At 47.4% G+C, this 24,680-nt stretch overlaps 1 protein-coding gene across 4 annotated transcripts in view; it reads left to right on the top strand.

Moving 5' to 3' along the window:
• The window catches only part of EMID1 (EMI domain containing 1), a 49,879-nt gene that overhangs the window by 9,837 nt on the left and 15,362 nt on the right, over positions 1–24,680 (top strand). For all 4 annotated transcript variants that reach the window (XM_055322616.1, XM_055322614.1, XM_055322615.1 and 1 more), the window contains exons 4-13: positions 5,811–5,888; positions 6,903–6,964; positions 10,091–10,211; positions 10,451–10,501; positions 10,582–10,671; positions 11,449–11,595; positions 12,589–12,678; positions 12,823–12,875; positions 13,337–13,399; positions 13,504–13,548. In XM_055322616.1, coding sequence (XP_055178591.1) covers positions 5,811–5,888; positions 6,903–6,964; positions 10,091–10,211; positions 10,451–10,501; positions 10,582–10,671; positions 11,449–11,595; positions 12,589–12,678; positions 12,823–12,875; positions 13,337–13,399; positions 13,504–13,548 — 800 coding nt within the window. The remainder of the gene's footprint in view (positions 1–5,810; positions 5,889–6,902; positions 6,965–10,090; positions 10,212–10,450; positions 10,502–10,581; positions 10,672–11,448; positions 11,596–12,588; positions 12,679–12,822; positions 12,876–13,336; positions 13,400–13,503; positions 13,549–24,680) is intronic.

Below are 24,680 nucleotides of genomic sequence, written 5' to 3'. Positions count from 1 at the left end.
TTTAAGAATGAAGCCGGTAGTAAAGACCCCGCAGGTGGCATGACTGCCCGGGGTGATGATTGATGGGATGACAGGAGGGGCCTTTTCCCAAACCCCTGCAGTCAGAGCTGAGTAAAGGGATGCCGGGGCCTGGATAATCTGAGATACTGCTCTGCTAGGGCCCTGGGAGTGCGGGTGGGGGAGCACGGGGACTGCAGCCCTATCCTGGCCCTGCCCTTCCTCCGACAGCTGTGTTGAGGCTGAGCTCCCCCAGCTGTTTCCCCTGCTGGTGACTGACCTCATAGTCTGCTGAGCACTGTGACGTGGACATAGGGCAACAGAGCTGTGTCACCAGAGCAGCCCAAGTGGCCTTAAGGAGGGGAGGGAGGACCCATGTTCCAGAATCCAGATCTAGATCAGCTATGCTTTGCTGTGTGATCTGGGGCAAGTCACTCCACCTCTCTGAATCTTGACTCTATCTGGAAGTCACCTGGGATTAAAAAGTGCCCACTTTGTACTTTATTATGAGCATCAGAGATTCATGTCTTGAACCTAATGGATGCTCTCCCCTTCAGCCCTGATGCTGGGGATTCTGTGAGGCCTCCTGGGGACTGTCCTGCCTCTGACCTCTGAAACTTCTGTCCTCTCTTCAGCAAACAGGTCTCCCTAGGCTTCCCCACCCCCATTCCCAGGGCCCTCGTCTCCAGATTCTTCATTCATTCATAGCTCTTAGCTGTGCTTTCCCATCTTCAGAATGGGAATGTTCATTCTGTGATGATGACAGAGGATGTTCTCTGATGTTTATGATAACATGTGAGGAAAAGACTGGAATAGGCCCCATTTGACAGGTGGGAAAACAAAGGCTCAGAAAGGCCAGTGGACTGACCTAGAGTCACTCAGCACGGGAGAGCCAGGATTGGGACAAGCCTGGCCAAGCTTCTGTTAGTGCCTCCAGGTCTTGGGAGGTGGGGCTAAACGGCGGGGAGGGAGCCTGGCTGAGGTCTCATCTGGCTGCCCACTCTCACTGGAAGGCGTTTGAGGAAGGGCCAAGGCCAGAATGTTCTAAATCTGCTGGCCCTGAGCCCCTAGTGGGCTCTGCTGAGTACAGGGCTGTTGTGGCCTCAGGTGATCCTGCCTCTGGGGAGGAGCCCCTGCAGACAGATCTTTTACCCATCAGCCCCATTGTCGGGATGATGTAAGTGAGGCTCGGAGAGGGCGTAGGTGTCATCCAAGGTCACACAGCCAGTAAGCTTTGTCGCTGGGATTCTCAGAGCCAGGACTCTGACCTGAGGTCTGCAGTCTCCGCCCACCCGAGACCCTCCCCAGGAACAATGACCAGGGGAAGGAAAGCATCCACCATCTGCCAGGCCCAGCACCATGACTCATTCTCAGCGGTGTCCTGCTATCATATCATGGCGGAAGGTACAGATGTCAACACTGAGGCTGGGAGAGAGAAGTGCCTCGCTCGGGTCACATCCAGATTCAAAGTCCAGCAGTGTGACCCCAGGCCAGGAGTCTTCCTCTGCAGCAGCACCAGCCAGGGACTTCCAGAGGGGAGCATTCAGACAACTGGGGCACCGTGAAACTGGCAAAAGCCAATCTCAGCCCCAAGCCATCCCAGCTAGAAAGGTAGAGGAGCTCCCTCACTCTCCCATGGGATCTCCTGGAGTTAGGAGACCTCTGTTTGCCCCTCAGTGTCCCCACTGTCCTTAGCACACATGTCCCTTCCCCATCTGTGGACTCACACAGCCTTTGTCTTCTGCAATACAACGAGAGAGGGAAGAAGTTTGCCCAAGGGTCACACAGCAAAAAGCTTAAGAACAGATGGGAGATTGCGGCCCAGGCCTTTCCTGGGCCCTGTACCTCCCCACCATCCAGGACCAGGCCCTTCCTGCCCATACCTCTCCAGGCCTAAGTAGATGCCAGTTACAGGGCCAAGTTTGTGCTTTACTCTGAGGATTCAGGATCCTGTGGCCTCAATGCTGCATGAATCTGCTAGAGTCTACCACCCATCTGCTCCACTGCTGTCTAGAAGACATGGTGGCCCCATCTCCTGACTCCCCATCAATCCATCCTCCGCCCCCAGCCAGTGGCTCCTCTCTCCACCTTCCTGGCCGCCCTGGTGATGTGCTCCAGCCTCACCCCCCTTCCATTTTAGCCCTGACCCACACTGGCCTCTCCCACCCCACAGACTGGGCAGCAGCTGTCCCCTCTGCCTGCAACCTTCTTGGAGCTGCCCCCTGGCTATGATGGCCTCCACCCTGCCGTCACTATTCATGTCTTTCCAGTACCTGACATACACAGGAATGTGGGTACACAGGAAATGAATAGGAACCTCATTTTGCCCTGAAGAGAAGGCCAGGCCAGACACAGACTGAGGCTTCCCAGAGGCCAGCTGGAAGGTTCTTGGAGCTCCCTGCCACACCCCTGACCCATCCTTGGTTCAAGCCAACAGCAGCAAATATTTACATTTGCAAAGTAAATTGCCAGGAAGACACCTGGCCGGGGACTAAGGAAGCAGCATTCCTATGGCTGTGGTCACTGGACCCAGCAGACCTGGGGGTGGCTTGTGAATGAGGAAGCCCCTCCCCTGGTGCCTGTCCTGGGAGAGAAGTCAGACATGAAGCCCGGGGACACTCTCAACTTCTCATATCTGCCTTCCCAGCAGAGCGTGGGGCTTGGATCCCCACCTCCCCACCTCTCTGTGTGGACAAGCAGGCTCTCCTTTCTGGGCCTCATGTTCTCATGAGGACCCAATGTGAAGCGGCTTCTTAGCTTAAACTTGGTACTGGACAGAGGGAAGGGAAGCTGCTTGTGGGGGCACAAGGCTCAAAACTGTCCGTGATGCTGTCCTTGTGCAGATCAAGACAGGGAGTGATGGAGTAATGAGAGCTTTAAGGGGGAGCTTTGGTGGGTACCTTGATTTGTCTGGGAAGACTTCCTGGAGGAGGTGACATAAGAGTGTCACCTGCGGGGAAGGGGGTAGAGAGGCAGTGCGTGCATGTGCGTGTGTGTGTGTGTGTGTGTGTGTGTGTGTGTGTGTGTGTTATTAGTGGAGACCTCCTAGGTGGTGGGAAGTAGCCCGCAGTGAGGCCTCCAGAATAGAGCTGGGGTTTATGATTCTAGAACCAACCTGGAGCCCCTGAGAGGGTGAGGTTTGGGTTGAGGGGCAGCCCTTTAGACCAGACTGCCAAGCTGGGGTGAGGGGGTTTTCAGCACACTGGGGTCTGCTTCAGGGTCCCAAGCCCAACACCAATGGGAAGGATGTGATATTTTAAGATATTTTTGGGAGACCTCCCCCCAACCCTTGGCTTTTTCCCTGCTGGGATTTGCTGTACTAAAGGGCCATTTTACAACCTGGTGTGTCTCTTAAAATGGTTCTGTCCATTATCAGAATTTGGAGGAGTTTTGGGGATTTTTTTTTTTTTGGTGAATCCTGAAACCAAAGCCAACATATTCTGGAATTTTTTTGACAGTGTTGTTATTTCTTCTTCCTTCCTTCCTTCCTTCCTTCCTTCCTTCCTTCCTTCCTTCCTTCCTTCCTCCCTTCTTTTTAAAATTTTAACTTGCCATTATTTTGAGCCAGTTACATTTATGCTGATGGTCAGACCATGTTTTCATTAGTTTTTCTAGTTCTCTCTGGCTCCCAGTGAAATGTACGAAAGCAAATTGGTTGAAAAAGAATTTCCAAAAAAAAAAAAAAAAAAGAATTTCCAACCACGATTACACAAATTAATATCTCAAGGAAACCCTCATGTGATGTTAGAAGATTTATGCTCATTTTTAAAACCATTATGTCTGCTGTCCACAGTGTTTTGCCTTTTGTTTGTTTTACATTCATTTTCAGTCGGTGATTCATGCATTCATGAACAGAAGGTTTGCTCAGGCCGCTGAGGCCCTACTATGCACCAAGCGCTGTTCCAGGCCACATGCAGGACAGACTAGGACCCTGCCCTGGTGGGGCTCGTGTTCCAGCCAGGGCGGTGGATGATGCAGTGGACTTGGGGACTAACACAGCATAGAACACGTTAGAGGAATGCCATGGAAAAACATGGAAACAATAGCAGGGTAGCAGGGAGGGCGGGCTAGGCAGATGCTTTGCCAGATGTCATCCCAGAAAAAAGCCCAAACTTCCATGGGGTTGGAGAGACAGCAACTTCTTTTGGTAGGCATCCTGAAAAGAGCAATAAAATGGCCTTGTATGTCTTCACCTGGGAGCAAAGAGGATGAAGAGGGCTTTGTGAGCCCATTCTCCTGTAGAGCCAGCATTCTTGTTGCCGCCAGGCCTCCCTGCCTCTGCGTGGTCGGCTGACTCAAGGTGCCAGGCGGCCCAGGGAGAGGAGATCAGGCCCCGGAGTTAGGCCAACCTGGGTTCAAGTCCAGGCTCCAGCCTTCTTGCTTTCCCCTATGAAAGAGATGCATATTCACTCATCCACTGATCTGAGCACAGGGGACAGAGGAACTCCGTGCCTCAGTTTCCCCATCTGTAAAGTAGAGGTGGTACTAGCACCCACTTACGGGGTTTTGTGAGGATAATGAGTTAAGACCATATATGTGAAGTGCTTAGTAGAATGTGCCAGGCCCAGAGTTAAGCGCTAGCTGTTAAGTGTTAGCTGTTATTACCTACCATGTAGAACCATACTGGGATATCTAAAGTACTTAGCATTGGCTGTGGCTCACAGTGGGACCCCCCCCCCACACACACACACCTGTCCCCAAGCCCTGATCCAGTCTTGGGCTGCCAACCCACTTCCCTCTGTCCTGGGTGAGACTTACTCCTGGTGCTGGGGCAAGTCCCAGGTCCGCGGGGAGGGTGTGCTGGGGCTGCAGGCCCAGCTGAGCGAAGGCCCCACAGGGGAGCAGTGTCTGGCAGCCTCCTTGCTGGGGGCTGGCCAGAGGCACCCGTCTGGTTTGAGTTCCTGGCGCCTCGCTCCCTGCACCAACCCACAGCCTGGCTTGGAGCCGCCAGGCCTGTGCCTTATTTGGGTCTTCTCTCCCCCCAGACAGCACTTTGTGGCCTTAAAAGGCAGGCCTGGGGGGTAGAGGGGGGCAGTTGCTACTGCTGGCTCCAGAGCCCCTCCAGCTGTGCCCCCCGCCCCTGGCTTGGCCAGCCCATCCCTCTGGCTGTGGAGAAAACCAGGCCCCCAAAGCCAGGCCAGCCGGGGCAGCCTGTTCTTCATAGGGGTGGTGGCAGGGGTGGGCTCCTGGAACATAGCCCCCCTTGCCCTCCTAGGCAGCCAGCCTCCCTCTGGTTTTCATTTAAAACCAGAGCTGGAACCCACTTCTGTGTCTTCTTACCAACTGGGGCGGGGAGAGGGTGGATGTCCCAGCTGCCTACTATGCACTGGGCCCTATGCATGCACAGTGGGCCTCTTTGTATGCATCACCTTCCTCAGGCCTCACACCAGCCTGGAAGATATAGTGGCCTTATGACCCCATTTTACAAATGGGAAGATAGGTTCAAAGAGGACAAGTTGTACAGGTCAGCAAGGAGCAGGGCTGGGACCCGGCCTTGCATCCGTTAGCTTTAAGCTCTTAACCCCTGCAGCTGCCTGGGGTCACTGGAGAAGCCTCACTGTGGCCTCTGGCCCCCGCCCACCACCAGCCCCTTGTCCCAGCCCCATCAGGTTGGCAGTCTTGGTCCAGTTCAGCCCAGCTCATGCTGTGTGACCCAGGTAAACCGTCCCACCATTCTGAGCTTCCGTCTCCCTCTGCACGAAGGGGTGTAGGGACCCCTGCTGGGGTGACAGTGGCCAATGGGCAGGGAGGGGTGCAAAGCAAGAATGGTGCAGGCCAGCTGAGCTCTCACCCCCATCGTTCCTCATTTGCAGGCTCCTCTGGCTTTGTGGACCCTGGGTGGTCAGGCAACACCATGCGACGGATGGCATTTCGGCCCACAGCCTTCTCAGGTGGGTCCTTGGGGCACCTGCATGGGGTCCCCCTGGTTTAAGGGAGGTCTGGTGGGAGCATGGGCAACGTGGTGATGGTCCTAAGGCTGGCTGGATCCAGCAGTGGAGGGTCAGGGGGAGCACCCACCCTTGCCCACTCCAGACTGCAAAGAAGAGTGAGGGGGAAGGAGAGAAAGGGCCCTAGAGGGAGTCTGACCTGGGCCAAGTACCCCAAGACTCATGATCCCCAGACTCTAGCAGACGTGTGCCCAAGCCCCCAGTTTCCTCTTTTTATTTAAACTATACTTTTCTAAGTGTCTGCAGTGAATGAGGCACTGTGCCAGGTGCTTTCCATTGTTGGCTCATTTAAATCTCCCAGCCCCAGGAAGGCATCATTGTCCCCATGTTAAAGAGGAGGAAGCCGAGGGTCAGAAAGGAGACATGCCCTGCCCAAGGCTGCATAGCCAGGAAGAGGCAACGCTGGGACTCAGCCCCAGACTTTGTGCTTGTCAAGAACTCACCCCGCCCTTGCTCTGAGCTCAGTGTCCTCAGATGTGAGCTGGGCTGACACTCGTCCTAACACCCAGGATCATGGTATGGACTGGAGAGATGAGCCTGTGATGCCCTAGGCCCGTGCACTGCAGCTGGGAGGTTGAATAATGGGCCAGAACTGCTACGGATGACTTAGGGGTGTCGCTGGGGAGCCCAGAGGAGCTAGCGGTGGTTGTGCAGGGAGGATCAGAGGGTGGCACCGCTGAGGCCAGCCCCACCCAGGGGGAAGCAACAGGATTTCCTGCCCTGGCTTCCAGGGAAGGAGTCATCTTGGATGCAGAGGCTGCAGGATGTGGGTCCCTGGTCCTGCTCTGGAGGCTCTGGAGCCAAAGGAAACCCTCAGGCCATGACCACCCTGGACAGGCCATAGCCCCTTCCCTGCATGGGGCCATTTCCTGGGTCGGGGTCATGAGGTGTCTGTCTCCTTGCCTCTATCCTGCCCCAGACACCTGGCCCCAGCCCCAGCCTCCTCCCTCCCTGCAGGTTGCCTCAACTGCAGCAAAGTGTCAGAGCTGACTGAGCGGCTGAAGGTACTGGAGGCCAAGGTGGGTGAGCAGCTGCCCTTTCCCTGGCCTTCCCACCCCTCCACACCCCCCCACGTCCCATTGGCTCATCATTCCAACAGTGCACCTCTGAGCTGAGCTTCAACACCCAAAAACAGGTGGCCTTGGGACGCCTGGGTGGCTTAGCGGTTGAGCATCTGCCTTTGGCCCAGGGCATGATCCCAAGATGCTGGATCGAGTCCCACATCGGGCTCCTTGTGGGGAACCTGCTTCTCCCTCTGCCTGTGTCTCTGCCTCTCTCTCTCTGTGTCTCTCAAGAATAAATAAATAAAATCTTAAAAAAAAAAAAAGCAGGTGGCCTCCCCACCAGGCACCCACCACCCTCCAGAACAAGCTAGCCTCCCTTCTGTCCTGTCCCCAGAAAGCCTCCTTCCCCCAGGAGGCCCACGAAACTCTCCTGAGCACCCCCATCCCCATCCCAGCCAGATATTTGTAGACATCCCCTAGAGCCCGTGGCTAGGTCCCTTCCTTGCCCTGTCACCTTTGCCCTTTATCGACCCCCACACACACCACCATAATACTACCTTACCCGTTTCCAAAGCAAAACATCTATTGTGCATCTCAAATTATTTTAAGATAAAAAGGTTTTAGAGGGGCACCTGGGTGGCTCAGTCGGTTGGACATCTGCCTTTGGCTCGGGTCATGATCCTGGGGTCCTGAAATCAATCCCCATGTCAGGCTCTCTGCTCAGGTGGGAACCTGCTTCTCCCTTTTGCCCTCCCTCTTCTTGTCCATGCGCGCTCTCTCTCTTTCTCTCTCTCTCTCTCTCTCTCTCTCTCAAATAAGTAAAATCTTAAAAAAAAAAAAAAGCTTTTAGCAATTCAAAAGTAAAACATTCTAGGGACAGCTGGTGGCTTAGTTGGTTGAGTGGCTGACTCTTGATTTTGGGCTCAGGTCATGATTTGGGGATTGTCATATCCAGCCCCACTTTGGGCTCTGCACTCAGTGATGAGTCTGCTTGAGATTCTCTCTCCTTCCCTCTGCCACTCCCCCACCTCATGCATGTGCATGTGTGTGCACACTGTCTCTCAAATAAATAAATAAATCCTAAGAAAAATAAGACATTCTAAATTTAGAAACATGAAAAACTCAGGGCAGCCCTGGTGGCGCAGCAGTTTAGCTCCACCTGCAGCCCAGGACATGATCCTGAGGCCCCGGGATCGAGTCCCACGTCAGGCTCTCTGCATGGAGCCTGCTTCTCCCTCTGCCTCTCTCTCTCTCTCTCTCTCTTGCATCTCTATGAATAAATAAATAAAATATTAAAAAAAAAGAAAAAGAAAAACTCAGAACCATGAAAAACCTACCAGAAAACCATCTGCAGCAGTCACTTGTCCCCCTAGACAGAACAACGGTCAACATTTAAGCATCTTTTCTTCCAGACATTTTTTCTTTTTTTTCCCTTTTTTTTTTTTATCTTCCAGATTTTTTAAGTAACATAGAGACACATATGCTTCATCTGCATAACCTTTCCTCTGTCACTCTGGGAATTTATCCTAAGGAAAGTAGATATAAAGATGTTTACCAAAGTGTTAATAATGAACAGGGAAATTTGAAAACCAGGTGGCTGAAGGGTTGCAAAGTTAGCGTGCATGGCTCTGAGGAATACTAGACAGCCGTTCACAACACCTCCATTTTGTAACATGGAAAGATCCCCTGATGTATCAAGGGGAAAAAACCAAGCTTCTGAACAGCATGTGCTAGAACCCTAGTTAGGAGGTATAGGAGCTCCAGGAAGCCCACACTGCTTCTCAGGCCTCCTCCCAGGAGAAGCGGGCATGAGGGGCTTGGTCTCAGATCTAGGGTGTAGTTCTCAGTTCTGGGTCCACCCTACCCCCTCGTCAGTGGGCATTCTACCCTCCTCCTTTTTATTAAGATTTTATTTATTTATTTATTTATTTATTTATTTATTTATTTATTTGTTTATTTATTTTAGAGAGTGCACGTGAGCAGGGGGAGGGGCAGAAGGGGAAGAGAAAGAAAATCCCAAGCAGACTCTGCGCTGAGTACAGAGCTCGATGCAGGTCTCCATCCCAGGACCCTGAGATCACAACTTGAGCTGAAACCAAGCATCGGTTGCTTAACCTACTGAGCCATCCAGACACCCCTTCTGGCCCCTCTCTCTCTCTCTCTCTCTCTCTCTTTTTTTAAATATTTTATTTATTTGAGGGATCCCTGGGTGGCTCAGCGGTTTAGCGCCTGCCTTCAGCCCAGGGCATGATCCTGGAGACCCGGGATTGAGTCCCACATCAGGCTCCCTGCTTTTTAAAAGAAAAGATTTTATTTATTTATTTGAGAGAGAGCACAAGCAGGGAGGAGGAGAAGAGGGAGAAGCAGACTCCCTGCTAAGCAGGGAGCCCAATGAGGGACTCGATCCCAAGACTCTGAGATCGTGACCTGAGCTGAAGGCAGATGCTTAACCGACTGAGCCCCCCAGGCGCCCCTGGCTCCTCTTTAATCCTTGGTCAGTGGCTCAGCGGTCACCCTTGACCCTTAAAAGGCTCCCCCACTCTGGGTCCCAAAGTGGTTGAGGCCTCTGGTTCATGTCACACTGTCCCAAACATCCCTCCGAACTTAGTAAAAATTCTTCCAACCTGTGGTGCTTTAACAGACCAAGAGAAGTTTCAGATTATTGACGCAGGTAACCATACGAAAAACCACGCAGCCCAGCAAACACAGGGATATAGAACTCTACTTGGGTGTCAGCGATGGTGTGTCGAGGTTTTTCTTTTTTTTAAAAAAAGGTTTTATTTAATTATTCATGAGAGAGAGAGAGAGAGGCAGAGACAAAGGCAGAGGCAGAGGAAAAAGCAGGCTTCACACAGGGAGCCCGACGCAGGATTCGATCCCAGGTCTCAGAATCCCACCCTGGGCCAAAGACGGTGCTAAACCTCTGAGCCACCAGAGCTGCCCCTGTTGTGGCTTTTCTAAGGATGAATTGTGCAGTTGGAAAGTCACAGTGACTTCTGGGCCTCTGTGAGGCCAGGTCTTCCGTCCGAGCTGTGTTTGCTGGCTACATGGGTCTCCTGTGCCCAACATGGGGGCCCCTCTGCTGGCCTGTCCCTGGTGAGACACCACTACCAACCCTGTCTTCTTCCTCTTCTTCCACAGGTGGCGGTGCTCACTGTCACTGAGCAGGCAGTGAGGCCAACCCCAGCCGCCCCCGGGGACCCTGTCCCACTCTGGGGCTCCCCAGCAGCTCAGGGCAGCCCTGGGGATGGAGGCCTCCGAGGTGAGTGGGTCAGTGAGGGGTATGCTCCCATGTGGGGATGAATCAAGGGAGCAGTTCTAGTCCCCACCTTGCTACTGACTCCCAGTTTGACCCCCCTTCCGGGTCTCAATCTCCCCAGTTCTCTGGTGGGCCTGGGGGGACAGGGTCTAGCAGCCCCACCGCCCCTGCCCCACACAGTGGAGCTGGGCATAGGGACTCTGGATGACACTGAGCTCTGCCTAATGCCCCTCTTACTCCAGGGCTACCCGGAGTCAGAGAGAACACGAGGGCCCCGCTGCTCCCTCGAGATGGTAGGTGCTGGCTGGGGTGCTGGGGCAAGGGTTGGGACAAGAGCAAGGCCAAAGCCATCAAGATGAACTTTCTCCCCCAGATCGAGTTGGTGGCCAGGGGCTTCCTGGGCCCACTGGCCCTAAGGGAGAAACTGGCAGCCGAGGCCCAACAGGGATGAGAGGCCCACCAGGTGAGTGCCCACAGCACTGCCCCAACCCTACTACTGCCCACAGCTACCCAGGTCAGCCCTGTCATTGAACCCTCTCTTGGCCAATGGTAGCCTGAGCCCCTTCTACCCACTTGTCTCTCACCTTGCCACCCCTCCACTTGTGCTTGGGCTGCCTAAAGCCCACTTTTGCATTCATTGGACCCACACTTCCTGGGCACCTACCCTAGCAGGCTCTGAGCTGGGCACTGGGGTGGCATTAGACCAATCCCTGCCTCCCAGGGCTCCCAGCCCAGTGTGTGTGTGTGTGTATGGAGAGGGGAAACTAGGCCAAGGAGAAACAGCAGTGCTCCCCACCATGTGGCCAGGGCTCTTCTGAGGGACGATACAGGTATGGGAGCTTCAAGGAAGGAGGCATAGACCCAGCCTGATGGGTGGGAAATGGGGAGGGCTTCCTGGTAGGAGTGACATCTTAGCTGAGGATGATTTGAAGTAGACACCAGGCAGAGCAAGGGGAGGACCGGTAGACAGAACAGCTCATTCAAAAGCCTGGAAGGGAGAGAAGAGAACATTCTGGAAATCAACATTTCCTAAGAATCTACCAAGTGTCCATTGTCCCAAAGCCCCTGCAGAGGGCTATTCATCCTCCTAATAGATGGCCAGGGAGGTCAGAGCCAAGACTGGCCTGGGCCTATGGCACCTCTTATATCACTGCCCCAGGCTGCCTTGTCCTGCCCCCTTGCAGCCCCCCTCGGCCTCCCTGCCTCCTATATACCCACCAACTCTCTGGTTCCATTGTAGGTCCTCAAGGTCCCCCAGGAAGCCCTGGCCAGGCTGGAGCTGTGGGCACCCCTGGAGAGAGGGGACCTCCAGGCCCACCAGGGCCTCCTGGCCCCCCTGGGCCCCCAGCCCCTGTTGGGCCACCTCACATCCGGAACCCCCAGTATGGTGAGTCCCTTGGGGCCATGACAGATAATGGTGGGGGTGGGAGACAAGGCTGGCATAATCATTACCCCAGTGCCACTGCCATCTACCGGGTACCTTCTGTTTACCAGGCTTGCCTTTGGTCAGGATTGGTGTCACTCAGTCCTCCTACAGGTGTCATTGCCTCCTCTGTTCTCAGATAAGGAAAACTGAGGGCCAGAGAGGGACGATCACATAGCCAGGAAATGGGGGACTGCCTTCAAACCCAGGCATCCTCCAGGGTTGGAACAACCGGCATCTGGCCCTCCTGCCAAGCCTTGGAGCTGGCCAGGATCCAGCCCTCAGAGTGCTGGAAAGCTCAAGGCCTGGCAGCAGGAAATGAGCTCTGTGCTCCCTGGCCCTGTGCTCAGAGAGCCGCCTCTGCCAAGCTGGGCTCTGATGTGTATCCTTTGCCTCTTCCCCAGCCTGACCTACCTGTATGCTGCCAGTGGTCAGAGCTTGGAGTGCCAGGTTCAACCCTACCTGTGCCATATCTTTGGGGTATGGCTGGGCACCATTCATATATTCCCCTATCCCACTGTTCATTCCATCTTACCATTCCTTCTCCTTCCCCAAGCCTCAGTTTCCTCATCTGTATAGTGGGGAGAGTGACTGTACAGTTCTCCCAGAGTTCCATGACCCCCATGCACAGAAGCCTGTCACAAAGTAGGTGGTCAATAAATGGTAGCTTTTACTATTATTCCCATTTGACATGTGGTAGTACAGGCTCAGCAAGGTAGAGTCTTGCTAGATGTCACTAGCTAGACTGTGGTAAGGTTAGAATCCAGTCCTCCCTGCCTCCTGGTCCTACGTGACCAACTCTCTCCACACTCCTCACCCTTCAAGCAATTGGTAGCCCCAACCACACTGCCGGTTTTCCCACAGAGCAGTCAAACCTGGCTTGGCAGAGGTGGCAGGTAAAGACGGACTGCCCTACTCCAGCCCAGCCCTGTTCATTCACCATCTTTCCTCCCTCAGGGGACCCATTACTGTCCAACACCTTCACTGAGACCAGCAGCCACTGGCCCCAGGGACCAGTTGGACTACCAGGACCCCCAGGGCCCATGGGTAAGTTGAGTCTAGGTCCAGTTCCAGGGGTGGGGTTGGGAAATGGCAGAGGGACTAGGACTATGGCTATCAGGAAGGAACAGATGGTGGAATTCCTGGCATCGTACTCTGTTTCAGTCCTGAGGACATCCTGTCTTATTCTAGGTCCCCCTGGACTTCCTGGTCCCATGGGCATCCCTGGGAGTCCTGGACACATGGTGAGTAGTTCTCCTATTGCTCCCATCTGTCCATCCATTCATCCACCCACCCACTTATCAGTCCGCATATCCACCCATCCATCAATCATTCAACCATTCAAGCATTTATGGAGCACTTAACATGCAAACTACTTTCCATAAATCTTTTCATTCAGTCTGTGTAAGGAGAAACAAGTATTGTTGATACATGTGGCCAAGAAAGGTAGAGGTTCTTGGCCTAAGGCTGCTGTCAGCACATGGCAACTTCCAGATCAGGGTAGGGATTTTCTGACTCCAGGGCCATAACTCTGAACCCTGAGCTATACAAACTGCCTGCTGTGTGCCAGGCACTGGGAGTATAGTAAAGAACCCAGAGGCCCAGGCCAACTGAGGCTCCCTCCTTGACCCCTCTGTGCACCCCCAAGTCCTTGTCCATCCCATCCCACCTCAGCATAAGGCTGAGGCCCTGTCTTATTGCTCAGGGACCCCCAGGCCCCACTGGACCCAAAGGAATCTCCGGCCACCCAGGAGAGAAGGGAGAGAGAGTGAGTACTGAGGCAGTCCCTGGTGGAAGATTCTGGGAGGTCTTGGGGTCCCTGGGTCACACCTCCCAATAGCTGACTTCATACCTCTCCTCCCTCCCAAACAGGGACTGCGTGGGGAGCCTGGCCCCCAAGGCTCCATGGGGCATCGGGTGAGTGATGCTGCCTATCCTACAGCACTCCCTCCAGGATCCCACAGGTCCAGACCCTTGCTTTGGCTCCCACTGCATCCAGAGCTCCCAACCCTCCCTCCTGTCCAGAGCATGGTCCATCTCTCTCTTTGTCTCTGGGTCCTGTCTACCTCTTAGAATCAGGCCACATGCCTCTTCCTCACTTGAGCTCTGTATCTCTGTATTTGTTTCTCTATCTCTCTCTTTCCTCTGTGTCTCTGTCTTTCTGACACTCTATATTTCTCTCTTTCACTTTCCATCTTTCCAACTATGATTGTAGATTTGTCTATTTCTCCCTATAGTTTGGTCAATATTTGCTTAGTATATTTTGAAGCTTTGTTATTAGGTACATATATTTTCAGGATTTTAATGTCAACTTTATGAAATGAATATCTTTCTAGTGATGCTGCTTGTTCTGCATTCTACTTTGATACTAAAATAAAGATACCAACTTTCTTATACTTAACATTTGCATGGTAGAGATTTTTCAGTCTTTTTGCTTTCAATCCTTTTCAATCATTTGCTTTCAACCTATTTAAAGTATATCTCTGGTAAACAGCATATACTTGGGACTTATTTTTTAAACAGTCTTGACTATTGAGTTCAGTTACATTTAATGATATGTAGAATTATTGATATGGATGCATTTAAGTCAACCATCTTGCTATTGTGTTCTGTTTACCCCATCTCTTCTTTATTTTTTCCCCTTTTTCCTGTCTTCTTTTGGAATGAGTATTATTTACAGTCCCATTTTATCTCTACCAATGACTTTGTGTTATTTCTTCACAGTTGTTCCAAGGATAACAATATACATCCTTGACTTACCACAATTTGCTTGAATTAGTATTATACCACTTTATATATAAATTGGAATTTTACAATATAATTTGCCCCTTTTAACCTTGCTCTATCACTGTCATATATTTCACTTCTGCATTTGTTATAATCCCCACAATGTATTGTTGTTATTGCTTTAACAGTTGACTTTGAAAGAAGTTAAGAAAACAAAGAAAAATAGGCTTTTACATCTACCATATATTTATTGTTTCTAATGATTTTCTGTAGCTCCAGATTCCATCTGGTATCGTTTGTCTCCAGCCTAAAGAATATACTTTAACTCTGCCTGTATGGGCCTGGTGGCAACAAATCCTCCCTGCTTTTATCTAAAACTGTATTTTACCTTAATTTTTAAAAAAGATTTATTTATTTATTTGTGAGGGAGAGAAAGAGAGCACATGTAGTGAAGGGCAGAGGGGCAGAATCTTCAAGCAGACTCCTCACTGAGTGGTGAGCCTGACATGGGGTTTGGTCTCATGACTCATGAGATCACAACGTAAGCCAAAACCAAGAGTTGGCCGCTTAACCAACTGAGCCACCCAGGAGCCCCTACCTTAATTTTGTAAAGATACTTTCATTTGGATATAAAATGATAGTTTGACAGTTTTCCTCCCTTTTAGCACTTTAAAAATGTTGTTCCATGGTCTTCTGGTTGACATAGTAAATTACAATTTCTCATGAGAAATTGGCTGTGGTTCCTGTTGTTCCCTTGTATATAATGTGTCTTTTTTCTTTGGCTTTTATGATTTTCTCTTTACCCTTGGTCGTCGTCGTCGTCGTCGTCGTCGTCCTCCTCCTCCTCCTCTTCTTCTTCTTCTTCTTCTTCTTCTTCTTCTTCTTCTTCTTCTTCCTTCTTTCTTCTTCTTCTTCCTCTTTTTAATGTGTTTCTTTTAGCAACAAAGATAGTGACAGAGAACATGAGTGGGAAGGAGAGGGAGAAGCAGGCTCCCTGCTGAGAGGGGAGCTTAGTGCAGGGCTCTATATCCCAGGACCATGACTGGAGCAGAAGGCAGTTGCTTAACCCACTGAGCCACCCAGGTGCCCCTACCCTTGGTTTTCAACAGGTTGCTCATGATGTAGTTGGGTGTGACTTTGTGCTTATCCTTTCGGTTTGCTAAGATTCCCAGACCTGTAAGGTTGCTGGGACTTTTTTGTTGGTTGTTTTGTTTAATTGATAAAATTATTTTTAGAGCCTTTTGGGGGAGTCACAGCAAAATTAAGCAGAAAGTAGAGCGCATTCCCATATATTCCCTGTCCTCACATATGCATATCCTTCCCCACTATCAACATCTCGTGTACAATGGTACATTTGATACAACGGAATCCACATTGCCACATTATCACCCTAAGTCCATAATGTACATTAGGGTTCCCTCTAATGTACATTCTAAGGTATTACTAGGTGTATACCATCATGTATCCACCATTGTAGTATCACACAGAAGAGTTTCACTGACCTAAAAATCCTTAGTGCTCTGCCCATTCATCCCTCTCTCCTCACTAAATACATTTAAGCTTCCTCCGAGTCTTTTCATGGTTTGATAACTCATTTCTCTTTAGCTGTAAATAATATTCCATCATACGTACCACAGTTTGTCCATCCACCTAGTGAAAGACATCTTGTTTGCTTCCAAGTTTTGGCAATTACAAATAAATATCTGTGTGCAGGTTTTTGTGTGGACATAAGTTTTTAGTTCATTTGCATAAATGCCAGTGATTGCAATTGCTAACTCATTTAGTATGTGTAATTCAATGAGAAACTTTTTGGTAAGAAACACACTTTTTGTGTGGGTATATGTGCATGTGTAGTGAGAACACTTAAGATCTACTCTCTCAGGGACACCTTGGTGGCTCAGCGGATAAGCATCTGCCTTTGGCTCAAGACATGATCCTGGAGTCCGTGGATCGAGTCCCACATCGGGCTCCCTGCATGGAACCTGCTTCTCTCTCTGCCTGTGTCTCTGCCTCTCTCTGTGTGTGTCTCTCATGAATAAATAAATAAAATCTTAAAAAAAAAAAAAGATCTACTCTGTTAGCAATTTCAGTTATACAATACAGTATTTTTTTTAAGATTCTATTTATTTATTCATGAGAGACACAGAAAGAGAGAGAGAGAGAGAGAGGCAGAGACACAGGCAGAGGGAGAAGCAGACTTTATGCAGGGAGCCTGACATGGGACTCAATCCCGGGTCTCCAGGATCATGCCCTGGGCTGAAGGTGGCCCTAAACCACTGAGCCACCTGGGCTGCCCACAATACAGTATTGTTAACTGTAGTCACCATACAATATATTAAATCCTCAGAACTTAGTCATGTTATAACTGAAAGTTGATATTCTTTTATCAGCTTTCCCCAAGCCCAAGTCCCTGGCAACCACCATTCTACTGTTTCTCTTTCTCTATATTCAACTTTTTTTTTTTAAAGATTTCACATATATAAGTGATACGATGCAGTATTTGTTTTTCTCTCTCTGGTTTATTTCACTTAGCATAATGCCCTCCAGGGTCATCCATGTTGTCACAAATGGAAAATGTTCCTTCTTTTTTAAAGGATAAATAATGTTCCGTTATATATGTACGTACATACATACATACATACCACATTTCGTTTATCCATTCATCCATTGGCAGGCACTTAGGTTGTTTCCATATCTTGGCTTTTGTGGATAATGCTGCAATGAACATGGGAATGCAGATATTTCTTTGAGATAGTGATTTTGTTTTCTTTGGATAAATACCCAGAAGTAGGATCACCGGATTTTTTTTTTTAAGATTTATTTATGATAGACATAGAGAGAGAGAGAGGCAGAGACACAGGCAGAGGGAGAAGGAGGCTCCCCGCAGGGAGCCTGACGTGGGACCCGATCCCGGGACTCCAGGATCGTGCCCTGGGCCAAAGGCAGCCGCTAAACTGCTGAGCCACCCAGGGATCCCAAGGACCACTGGATTGTATGATAATTCTATTTTTAATTTCTTGAGGAACTTCCATTATGTTTTCCATAAAGGCTGTATCAATTTATATTCCCACCAACAGTATATAATAGTTCCCTTTTTTTCATATCCTCACCAACATTTATTATCTCTTGGGGTTTTTTATTTATTTATTTTTAAAGATTTTATTTATTTATTCATAGAGACACACACAGAGAGAGAGAGAGGCAGAGACACAGGCAGAGGAAGAAGCAGGCTCCATGCAGGGAGCCCGACGTGGGACTCGATCTGGGGTCTCCAGGATCACACACCAGGCTTCAGGCGGCACTAAACCGCTGTGCCACTGGGGCTGCCCTCTTGGGGTTTTTTTAAATAATAGACATCCTAACAGGTGTGAGGTGATATCTAAAGTTATGGCTTTGGGACGCCTGAGTGACTCAGTGGTTGATGTCTGCCTTTGGTTCAGGGTGTGATCCTGCTGTCCTGGGATTGAATCCTGCATAGGGCTCCCTGCAGGGAGCCTACTTCTCCCTCTTCCTATGCCTCTGCCTCTCTCTCTCTGTCTGTCATGAATGACTAAATAAAATCTTAAAAAAAAATAAAGTTATGGTTTTGATTTGCATTTCCCCAATAATTAGTGATCTTGAGCATCTTCTTACATACCTATTGGCCTATCTCTTCTTTGGGAAAATGTCTATTCAGGTCCTTGCCTATTTTTAATTGGCTTATTGGGTGGGGTTTTTTTTTTAAGATTTTATGTATTTATTCATGAGAGACACAGAGACATAGGCAGAGGAAGAAGCAAGCTCCCTGTGAGGAGCCTGATGTAGGACTCGATTCCAGGACCCCGGGATCATGACCTGAGCCAAAGGTAGGTGATCAACCACTGAGCCACCCAGGTGCCCCTGTTGGGTGGTTGTTGTTTTCTCCAGTTGAGTTGTATAAATTCCTTATATGTTTTAGATATCAACTCATTATTAGATAGATGGTTTGCAGATATTTTCTCCCATCCCATAGATTGCCTTTTCTTTTCCTTTTAATTTTATTTGATGGTTTCCTTTGCTGTGCAAAAGCTTCTTATTTTTTGTTTTTATTTTTATTTTTTAAGTAGGCTCCATGCTCAGCATGGAGTCCAATGCAGAGCTTGAGCTCACTGCACTGAGATTAAGACCTGAGCTGAGATCAAGAGTTGGATGCTTAACCAACTGAGCCTCTCAGCTTAACCCCTATGCAAAAGCTTTTTAAATTGGTTCTCTTATTGTTAAGTTTTAAGAGTTCTTTCAATATTTTTGAACAATATTCCTCTATCAGGTGTGTCTTCTGCAAATATTTTCTCCCAGTGTGTGGCTTCTCTTCTCATTCTCTTGACATTGTTTTTTGCAAGTAGAAGTTTTAAATTTTATTTTATTTTTTTTAAAGATTTTTTAATTTATTTATTCATGAGAGACAGAGAGAGAGAGAGGCAGAAACACAGGCAGAGGGAGGAGCAGGCTCTATGCAGAGAGCCCGATGCAGGACTCGATTCTGGGTCTCCAGGATTAGGCGCTGGGCCGAAGGCAGCACTAAACCACTGAGCTACCCGGGCTGCCCAGAAGTTTTAAATTTTAATGAATTCCAACTTTTCAGTGGTTTATTTTGTGGGTTGTACTTTGGTATTGTATTAAAACGTCATCATCAAACCCAAGGTGATCTACGTTTTCTCCTACAATATCTTCTAGGAGTTCTGTAGTTTTGCATTTTACACTTAGATCTGTGATCATTTTGAGTTAGTTTTTGTGGAGGGTATGAGGTCTGTGTTTAGATTCAGTTTTTTGTTTTGCATCGAAGTGTCCAGTTGTTACAGCATCATTTATGAAAAAGATTATCTTTGCCCAGTTGCATTGTCATTGCTCCTTTTTTTTAATCTTTTATGTTTTTAAAGATTTTATTTCTTTATTCATGAGAGACACAGAGAGGGAGATAGAGAGAGAGAGAGAGAGAGAGGCAGAGACACAGGCAGAGGGAGAGGCAGGCAGGCTCCATGCAGGGAGCCCAACGTGGGACTCGATCCTGGGTCTTCAGGATCACACCCTGGGCTGAAGGCAGCGCTAAACTGCTGAGGCTGCCCTGTCATTGCTCCTTTGTCAAAGATCAATTAACTATATTTATATTTCTGGGTTCTCTTTTCTTTCCCACTGATCTATCTATTCTTTTTTTTTTTTTAAGATTTTATTTATATAGTCATGAGAGACACAGAGAGAGAAAGAGAAAGGGAGAAATACAGGTAGAGGGAAAAGCAGGCTCCATGCAGGGAGCCTGATGCAGAACTCGATCCCAGGACTCCAGGATCATGCCTTGGGCTGAAGACAGGTGCTAAACCACTGAGCCACCTAGGGATCCCCTGTTATAGATGTTCTTATCAAGTTAAGGAAGTTCCCCTCTAACCCTAGTTTGCTGAGCATTTATCATAAATGGGTGTTGGGTTTAATCAGATGCTTTCTCTGCACCTATTGATATAATCATGTGATTTTTCTTCTTTAATCTGTTGATGTGACAAATTACATTAATTGATTTTCTTTTTTTTTAAGATTTTATTTATATATTCATGAGAGACACAGAGAGAGGAAGAGATATAGGCAGAGGGAGAAGCAGGCTCCCCACAGGGAACCTAATGAGGGACTCGATCCCAGGACCCCGGGATCATGACCTGAGCCAAAGACAGATGCCCAACCGCTGAGCCACCCAGGCACCCCTGATTGATTCAATTTCTTTTCATAGACATAGGCCTATTCATATTGTCTATTTCTTTTGTTTGCTCTTTTATTTGAGATTTTAAGATATTATTTACTTATTTGACAGAGAGAGAAAGAGCACAAGCAGGGGAAGCAGGAGAGGGAGAAGCAGGCTCCCTGCTGAGCAGGGAGCCAGATGTGGAGCTCCACCCCAGGATCCTGGGATCATGACCTGAATCAAAGGCACACCTTTAATAGACTAAGCTACCTAGGTTCCCCTGGATTGTCTGTTTCTTCTTGTTTTGGCAGATTGTGTTTTTCAAAGAATTGGTCTGTTTCATCTACATTACCAAATCTGTGGGCACAAAGTTGTTTATAGTATTTCTTTATTATGCTTTTAATGTCCAGGGGATCTGTAGTGATGTCCCCCCTTTTCATTTCTGATTTTAGTCATTTGTATCTTCTCTTTTTTCTCTTTCAATTATCTTGGTAGGGCACCGGGTGACTCAGTGGTTGAGTGTCTGCCTTTGGCTCATTCATGATCCCAGAGTCCTGGATCAAGTACCACATCAGGCTCCTGAGGAGCCTGCTTTTCCCTCTGCCTGTGTCTCTGCCCCAGCCACCACCCCCCCCCGACCGTCTCTCATGAACAAATAAATAAAATCTTTTTAAAAAATTATCTTAGGGGATTATCAGTTTTGTTGATATTTTCAAAGAATTAGCTTTTGGTTTTGTTGATTTTCCCTATTGATTTCCTATTTTCAATTTCATTGATTTATGCTCTAATTTTTATTATTTCTTTTATTTTGCTAACTTATTTTTAATTTACTCTCCTTTTTTCTACTTTTCTAAGGGTAAAACTTAGATTATTGATTTTAGATCTTTCTTCTTTTCTAATATATGCATTCAATACAATAAATTTTAGGGCAGCCTGGGTGGCTTAGCAGTTTAGCACCACTCTCCGCCCAGGGCCTGATCCTGGAGACCCGGGATCAAGTCCCATGTCAGGCTCCCTGCATGGAGCCTGCTTCTCCCTCTGCCTGTCTCTGCCTCTTTCTTTGTGTCTCTCATGAATAAATAAATAAAATCTAAAACAAAACAAAACAAAAACAGTAAATTTCCATCTAAGCATTACTTTTGACACATCCTACAAATTTTGATAAGTTGCAATTTTATTTTTATGTAGTTCAAAATATTTTTAATGTCTCTGGAGATTTCTTATTTGATCTTGTTTAGAAGTCCGTTGTTTAATTCCCAAGTATTTGGGGGAGTTTCCAGTTATCTTTCTGTTACTAATTTCTGGCTTAAATCCATTATAGTCTAAGAACATGCATGCTATGATTTTTGTTCTTTGAAATTCATTAAGATATATTTTATGGCCCAGAATGTTCCATGTGAGCTTGAGAAGAATGTGTAATCTGTTGTTGGATGAAGTGGTCTATAGATGTCAGTTGTATCCAGTTGATTGATGGTATTGTTGATTTCAACTATGTTCTTTCTGATTTTCTGCCTGTCTGGATCTGTCCATTTCTGACAGATGTTAGAGTTTCCAACTGTAATAATGGATTCATATGTTTCTCCTTGCAGTTCTATCACTTTGGAGCTTGTATATTTCAATGCTCTGTTGTTAGGCATATACATGTTAAGGATCATCGTGCCTTCATGGGGTATTGATCCCTTTATCATTATGTATTGCCCCTCTTTACCCATGATTACTTTCTCTGAAGTCTGCACTGTTTGAAATTAATATAGCAACTCCTGTTTTCTTTTCATTAGTGCTAGCATGATATATCTTTTTCCATCCCTTGGCTTTATATGCATCTTTATATTTAGATTGGGCTTCTTCTGGACAACATATAGTTGGATCTTGTTTTTTTTAATCCACTCTGACAATCCTAGACTTTTTTTAAAATAAGATTTTTATTTATTTATTCATGAGAGACACAGAGAGAAAGGCAGAGACATAGGCAGAAGGAGAAGCAGGCTCCTTGTAGGGAGCCCGATGTGGCACTCGATCCCCAGACCCCGGGATCACTCCCTGAGCTGAATGCAGATGCCTAACCACTGAGCCCCAGGCATCCCAACAATCCTTTTTTTTTTTTAATTTTTATTTATTTATGATAGTCACAGAGAGAGAGGCAGAGACATAGGCAGAGGGAGAAGCAGGCTCCATGCATCGGGAGCCTGACGTGGGATTCGTTCCCGGGTCTCCAGGATCGCGCCCTGGGCCAAAGGCAGGTGCTAAACTGCTGCGCCACCCAGTGATCCCCAGTCCTGGACTTTTAATTGGTGTATTTAACCCCTTGGCATTTAGGGGCACCTGGCTGGCTCAATCAGTGGAGCGTGCAACTCTTGTCTCAGGTTTGTGAATTTGAGCCCCACATTGGCTGTAGAGCTTACTTAAAAATAAAATCTTGGGACACCTGGGTGGCTCAGCAGTTAAAGTGCCTGCCTTCCGCCCAGGGCGTGATTCTGGAGTCCCTGGATCGAGTCCCATGTTGGACTCCCTGCATGGAGCCTGCTTCTCCCTCTACCTGTGTCTCTGCCTCTCTCTCTCTCTCTCTCTGTTCTCCCATGAATAAATAAATAAAATCTTTTAAAAAATAAATAAAATAAAATCTTTCGGGGATCCCTGGGTGGCTCGGCAGTTTGGCACCTGCCTTTGGCCCAGGGTGCGATTCTGGAGTCCCGGGATCGAGTCCCGCGTCAGGCTCCCGACGTGGAGCCTGCTTCTCCCTCCTCCTGTGTCTCTGCCTCTCTCTCTCTCAATCAATGTCTATCATAAATAAATAAATAAATCTTTTTAAAAAATAAATAAATAAATAAATAAAATCTTTAGGGACACCGGGGTGGCTCAGTGGTTGAGCGTCTGCCTTTGGCTCAGGTCATGATCCCAGAGTCCTGAGATCAAGTCCTACATCAGGCTCCCTGCAGGAAACCTCCTTTTCCCTCTGCTTATGTCTCTGCCTCTCTCTGTGTGTCCCTTATGAATAAATAAATAAAATATTTAAGAAAAAAACAAAAATAAAATCTTCAAAAAATTAAAACTAAACAAACCATTAACATTTAAGTGATTATCAGATTTTTTTTTACTGTCTTCTATTTGTTGCTCTTATTCTTCATTCCTATTTTTGTCTTCTATAATTTTTCTGCCTTTTGTAGTTTTAATTCATCATATCATATAATTCCACTTTCTCTCCTTTCTTGGTACATCAGTTGCACTACCTTTTTTACTTTTGTAGTGGTTTCCTCAAAGTCTGCAATATACATTTACAAGTAACCCAACTCTACTTGCAAATAACACTATACTGCTTCATGGTTAGTGCAAATACCTTATAATAAAATATTCTCAATTATTCCCTCCTCTTCCTTATATCATTGAGGTAATTCATTTCACTCATATATAATTAAATGTAAATATATCTGTATATACACATGTACACATACACACATGCATATGATACGCATACATAATCAAATACATGATTGGTATAATTTTTTTAAAGATTTTGTTTATTAGAGAGAGAGCACATATGAGAGAGCGAGAAAGAGTGAGAGAACAGGGGCAGGAGCAGAGGGAGAGGTAGAAGCAGACTCCTTGCTGAGCAGAGAGCCTGATATGGGCTTAATCCCAGGACCCCCGGATCATGGCCTGAGCCAAAGGCAGATGCTTAACTGATTGAGCTACTCAGGCAACTCTATTGTTGGTTATTATTTTGAACAAAGTGTTTTCTATTAGCTCAGTTAAGTATAAGAGAAATAAAAGTTTGTATTTTACCTTCATTTATTACTTCTCTGATACTCTTCCTTTCTTTATGTAGATCCCAAGTTTCTGACTTATCACTTCCTTCTCTTTGAAGAATTCCTTTTAATATTTCTTGCAAGGCAGATTTGTTTTTGTTTTTGTTTTATTTTGGTTTTTTTTTTCTTGGTTTTGGGGGGGGGCTTTTTTTTTTTCTCTTTTTTTTTTTTTTGGCATTTATCCTGCTTGGTGTTCTCTGAACTTCCTGGATCTGTGGCTTGGTATCTGACAATTTGGGAAAATCCTGTCATTATTGCTTCAAATATTGCTTCTGTTCCTTTCTTTTTCTTCTCTTTCTGGTCTTCTTGTTACATTTGTTGCACTTCTCATAATTGTCCCATCATTCCTGGATGTTCTTTTTTGCTTTTTTCAGTCTTTTTTCTCATTGCTTTTCAGTTTTGAAATTTTCTTTTTTTTTTCTTAAGATTTTATTTATTTATTCATGAGAGACACAGAGAGAGAGAGAGAGAGAGAGAGAGAGGCAGAGAGAGAAGCAGGAAGCCCAACGTGGGACTCAATTGCGGAACTCCGGGATCTCGGCCCTGAGCTGAAAGCAGACGCCCAACCACTGAGCCACCCAGGCATCCCATAGTTTTGAAAATTTCTTATTGTCATATTCTCAAGTTCAGAGATTTTTTCCTCTACCACATCCAGTTTACCAGTGAGCACTTCAAAGGCATTCTTCATTTCTGTTTCAAGTTTTTGATCTCTAGCATTTTTTCAAAAGTACATGCAAAAAAATTTTAACCTGAAAAATCTAAATAATAATATTAAATCATCTATTCATGTGCCCAACACCAAGCTTAAGAAATAGAACCTAATCAGTACCTTGGAA

This window comes from Nyctereutes procyonoides, unplaced genomic scaffold, assembly GCF_905146905.1.
Source record: "Nyctereutes procyonoides isolate TBG_1078 unplaced genomic scaffold, NYPRO_anot_genome, whole genome shotgun sequence".
NCBI classification, from domain to species: domain Eukaryota; kingdom Metazoa; phylum Chordata; class Mammalia; order Carnivora; family Canidae; genus Nyctereutes; species Nyctereutes procyonoides.
This window is presented reverse-complemented; position numbering and strand designations above follow the sequence as displayed.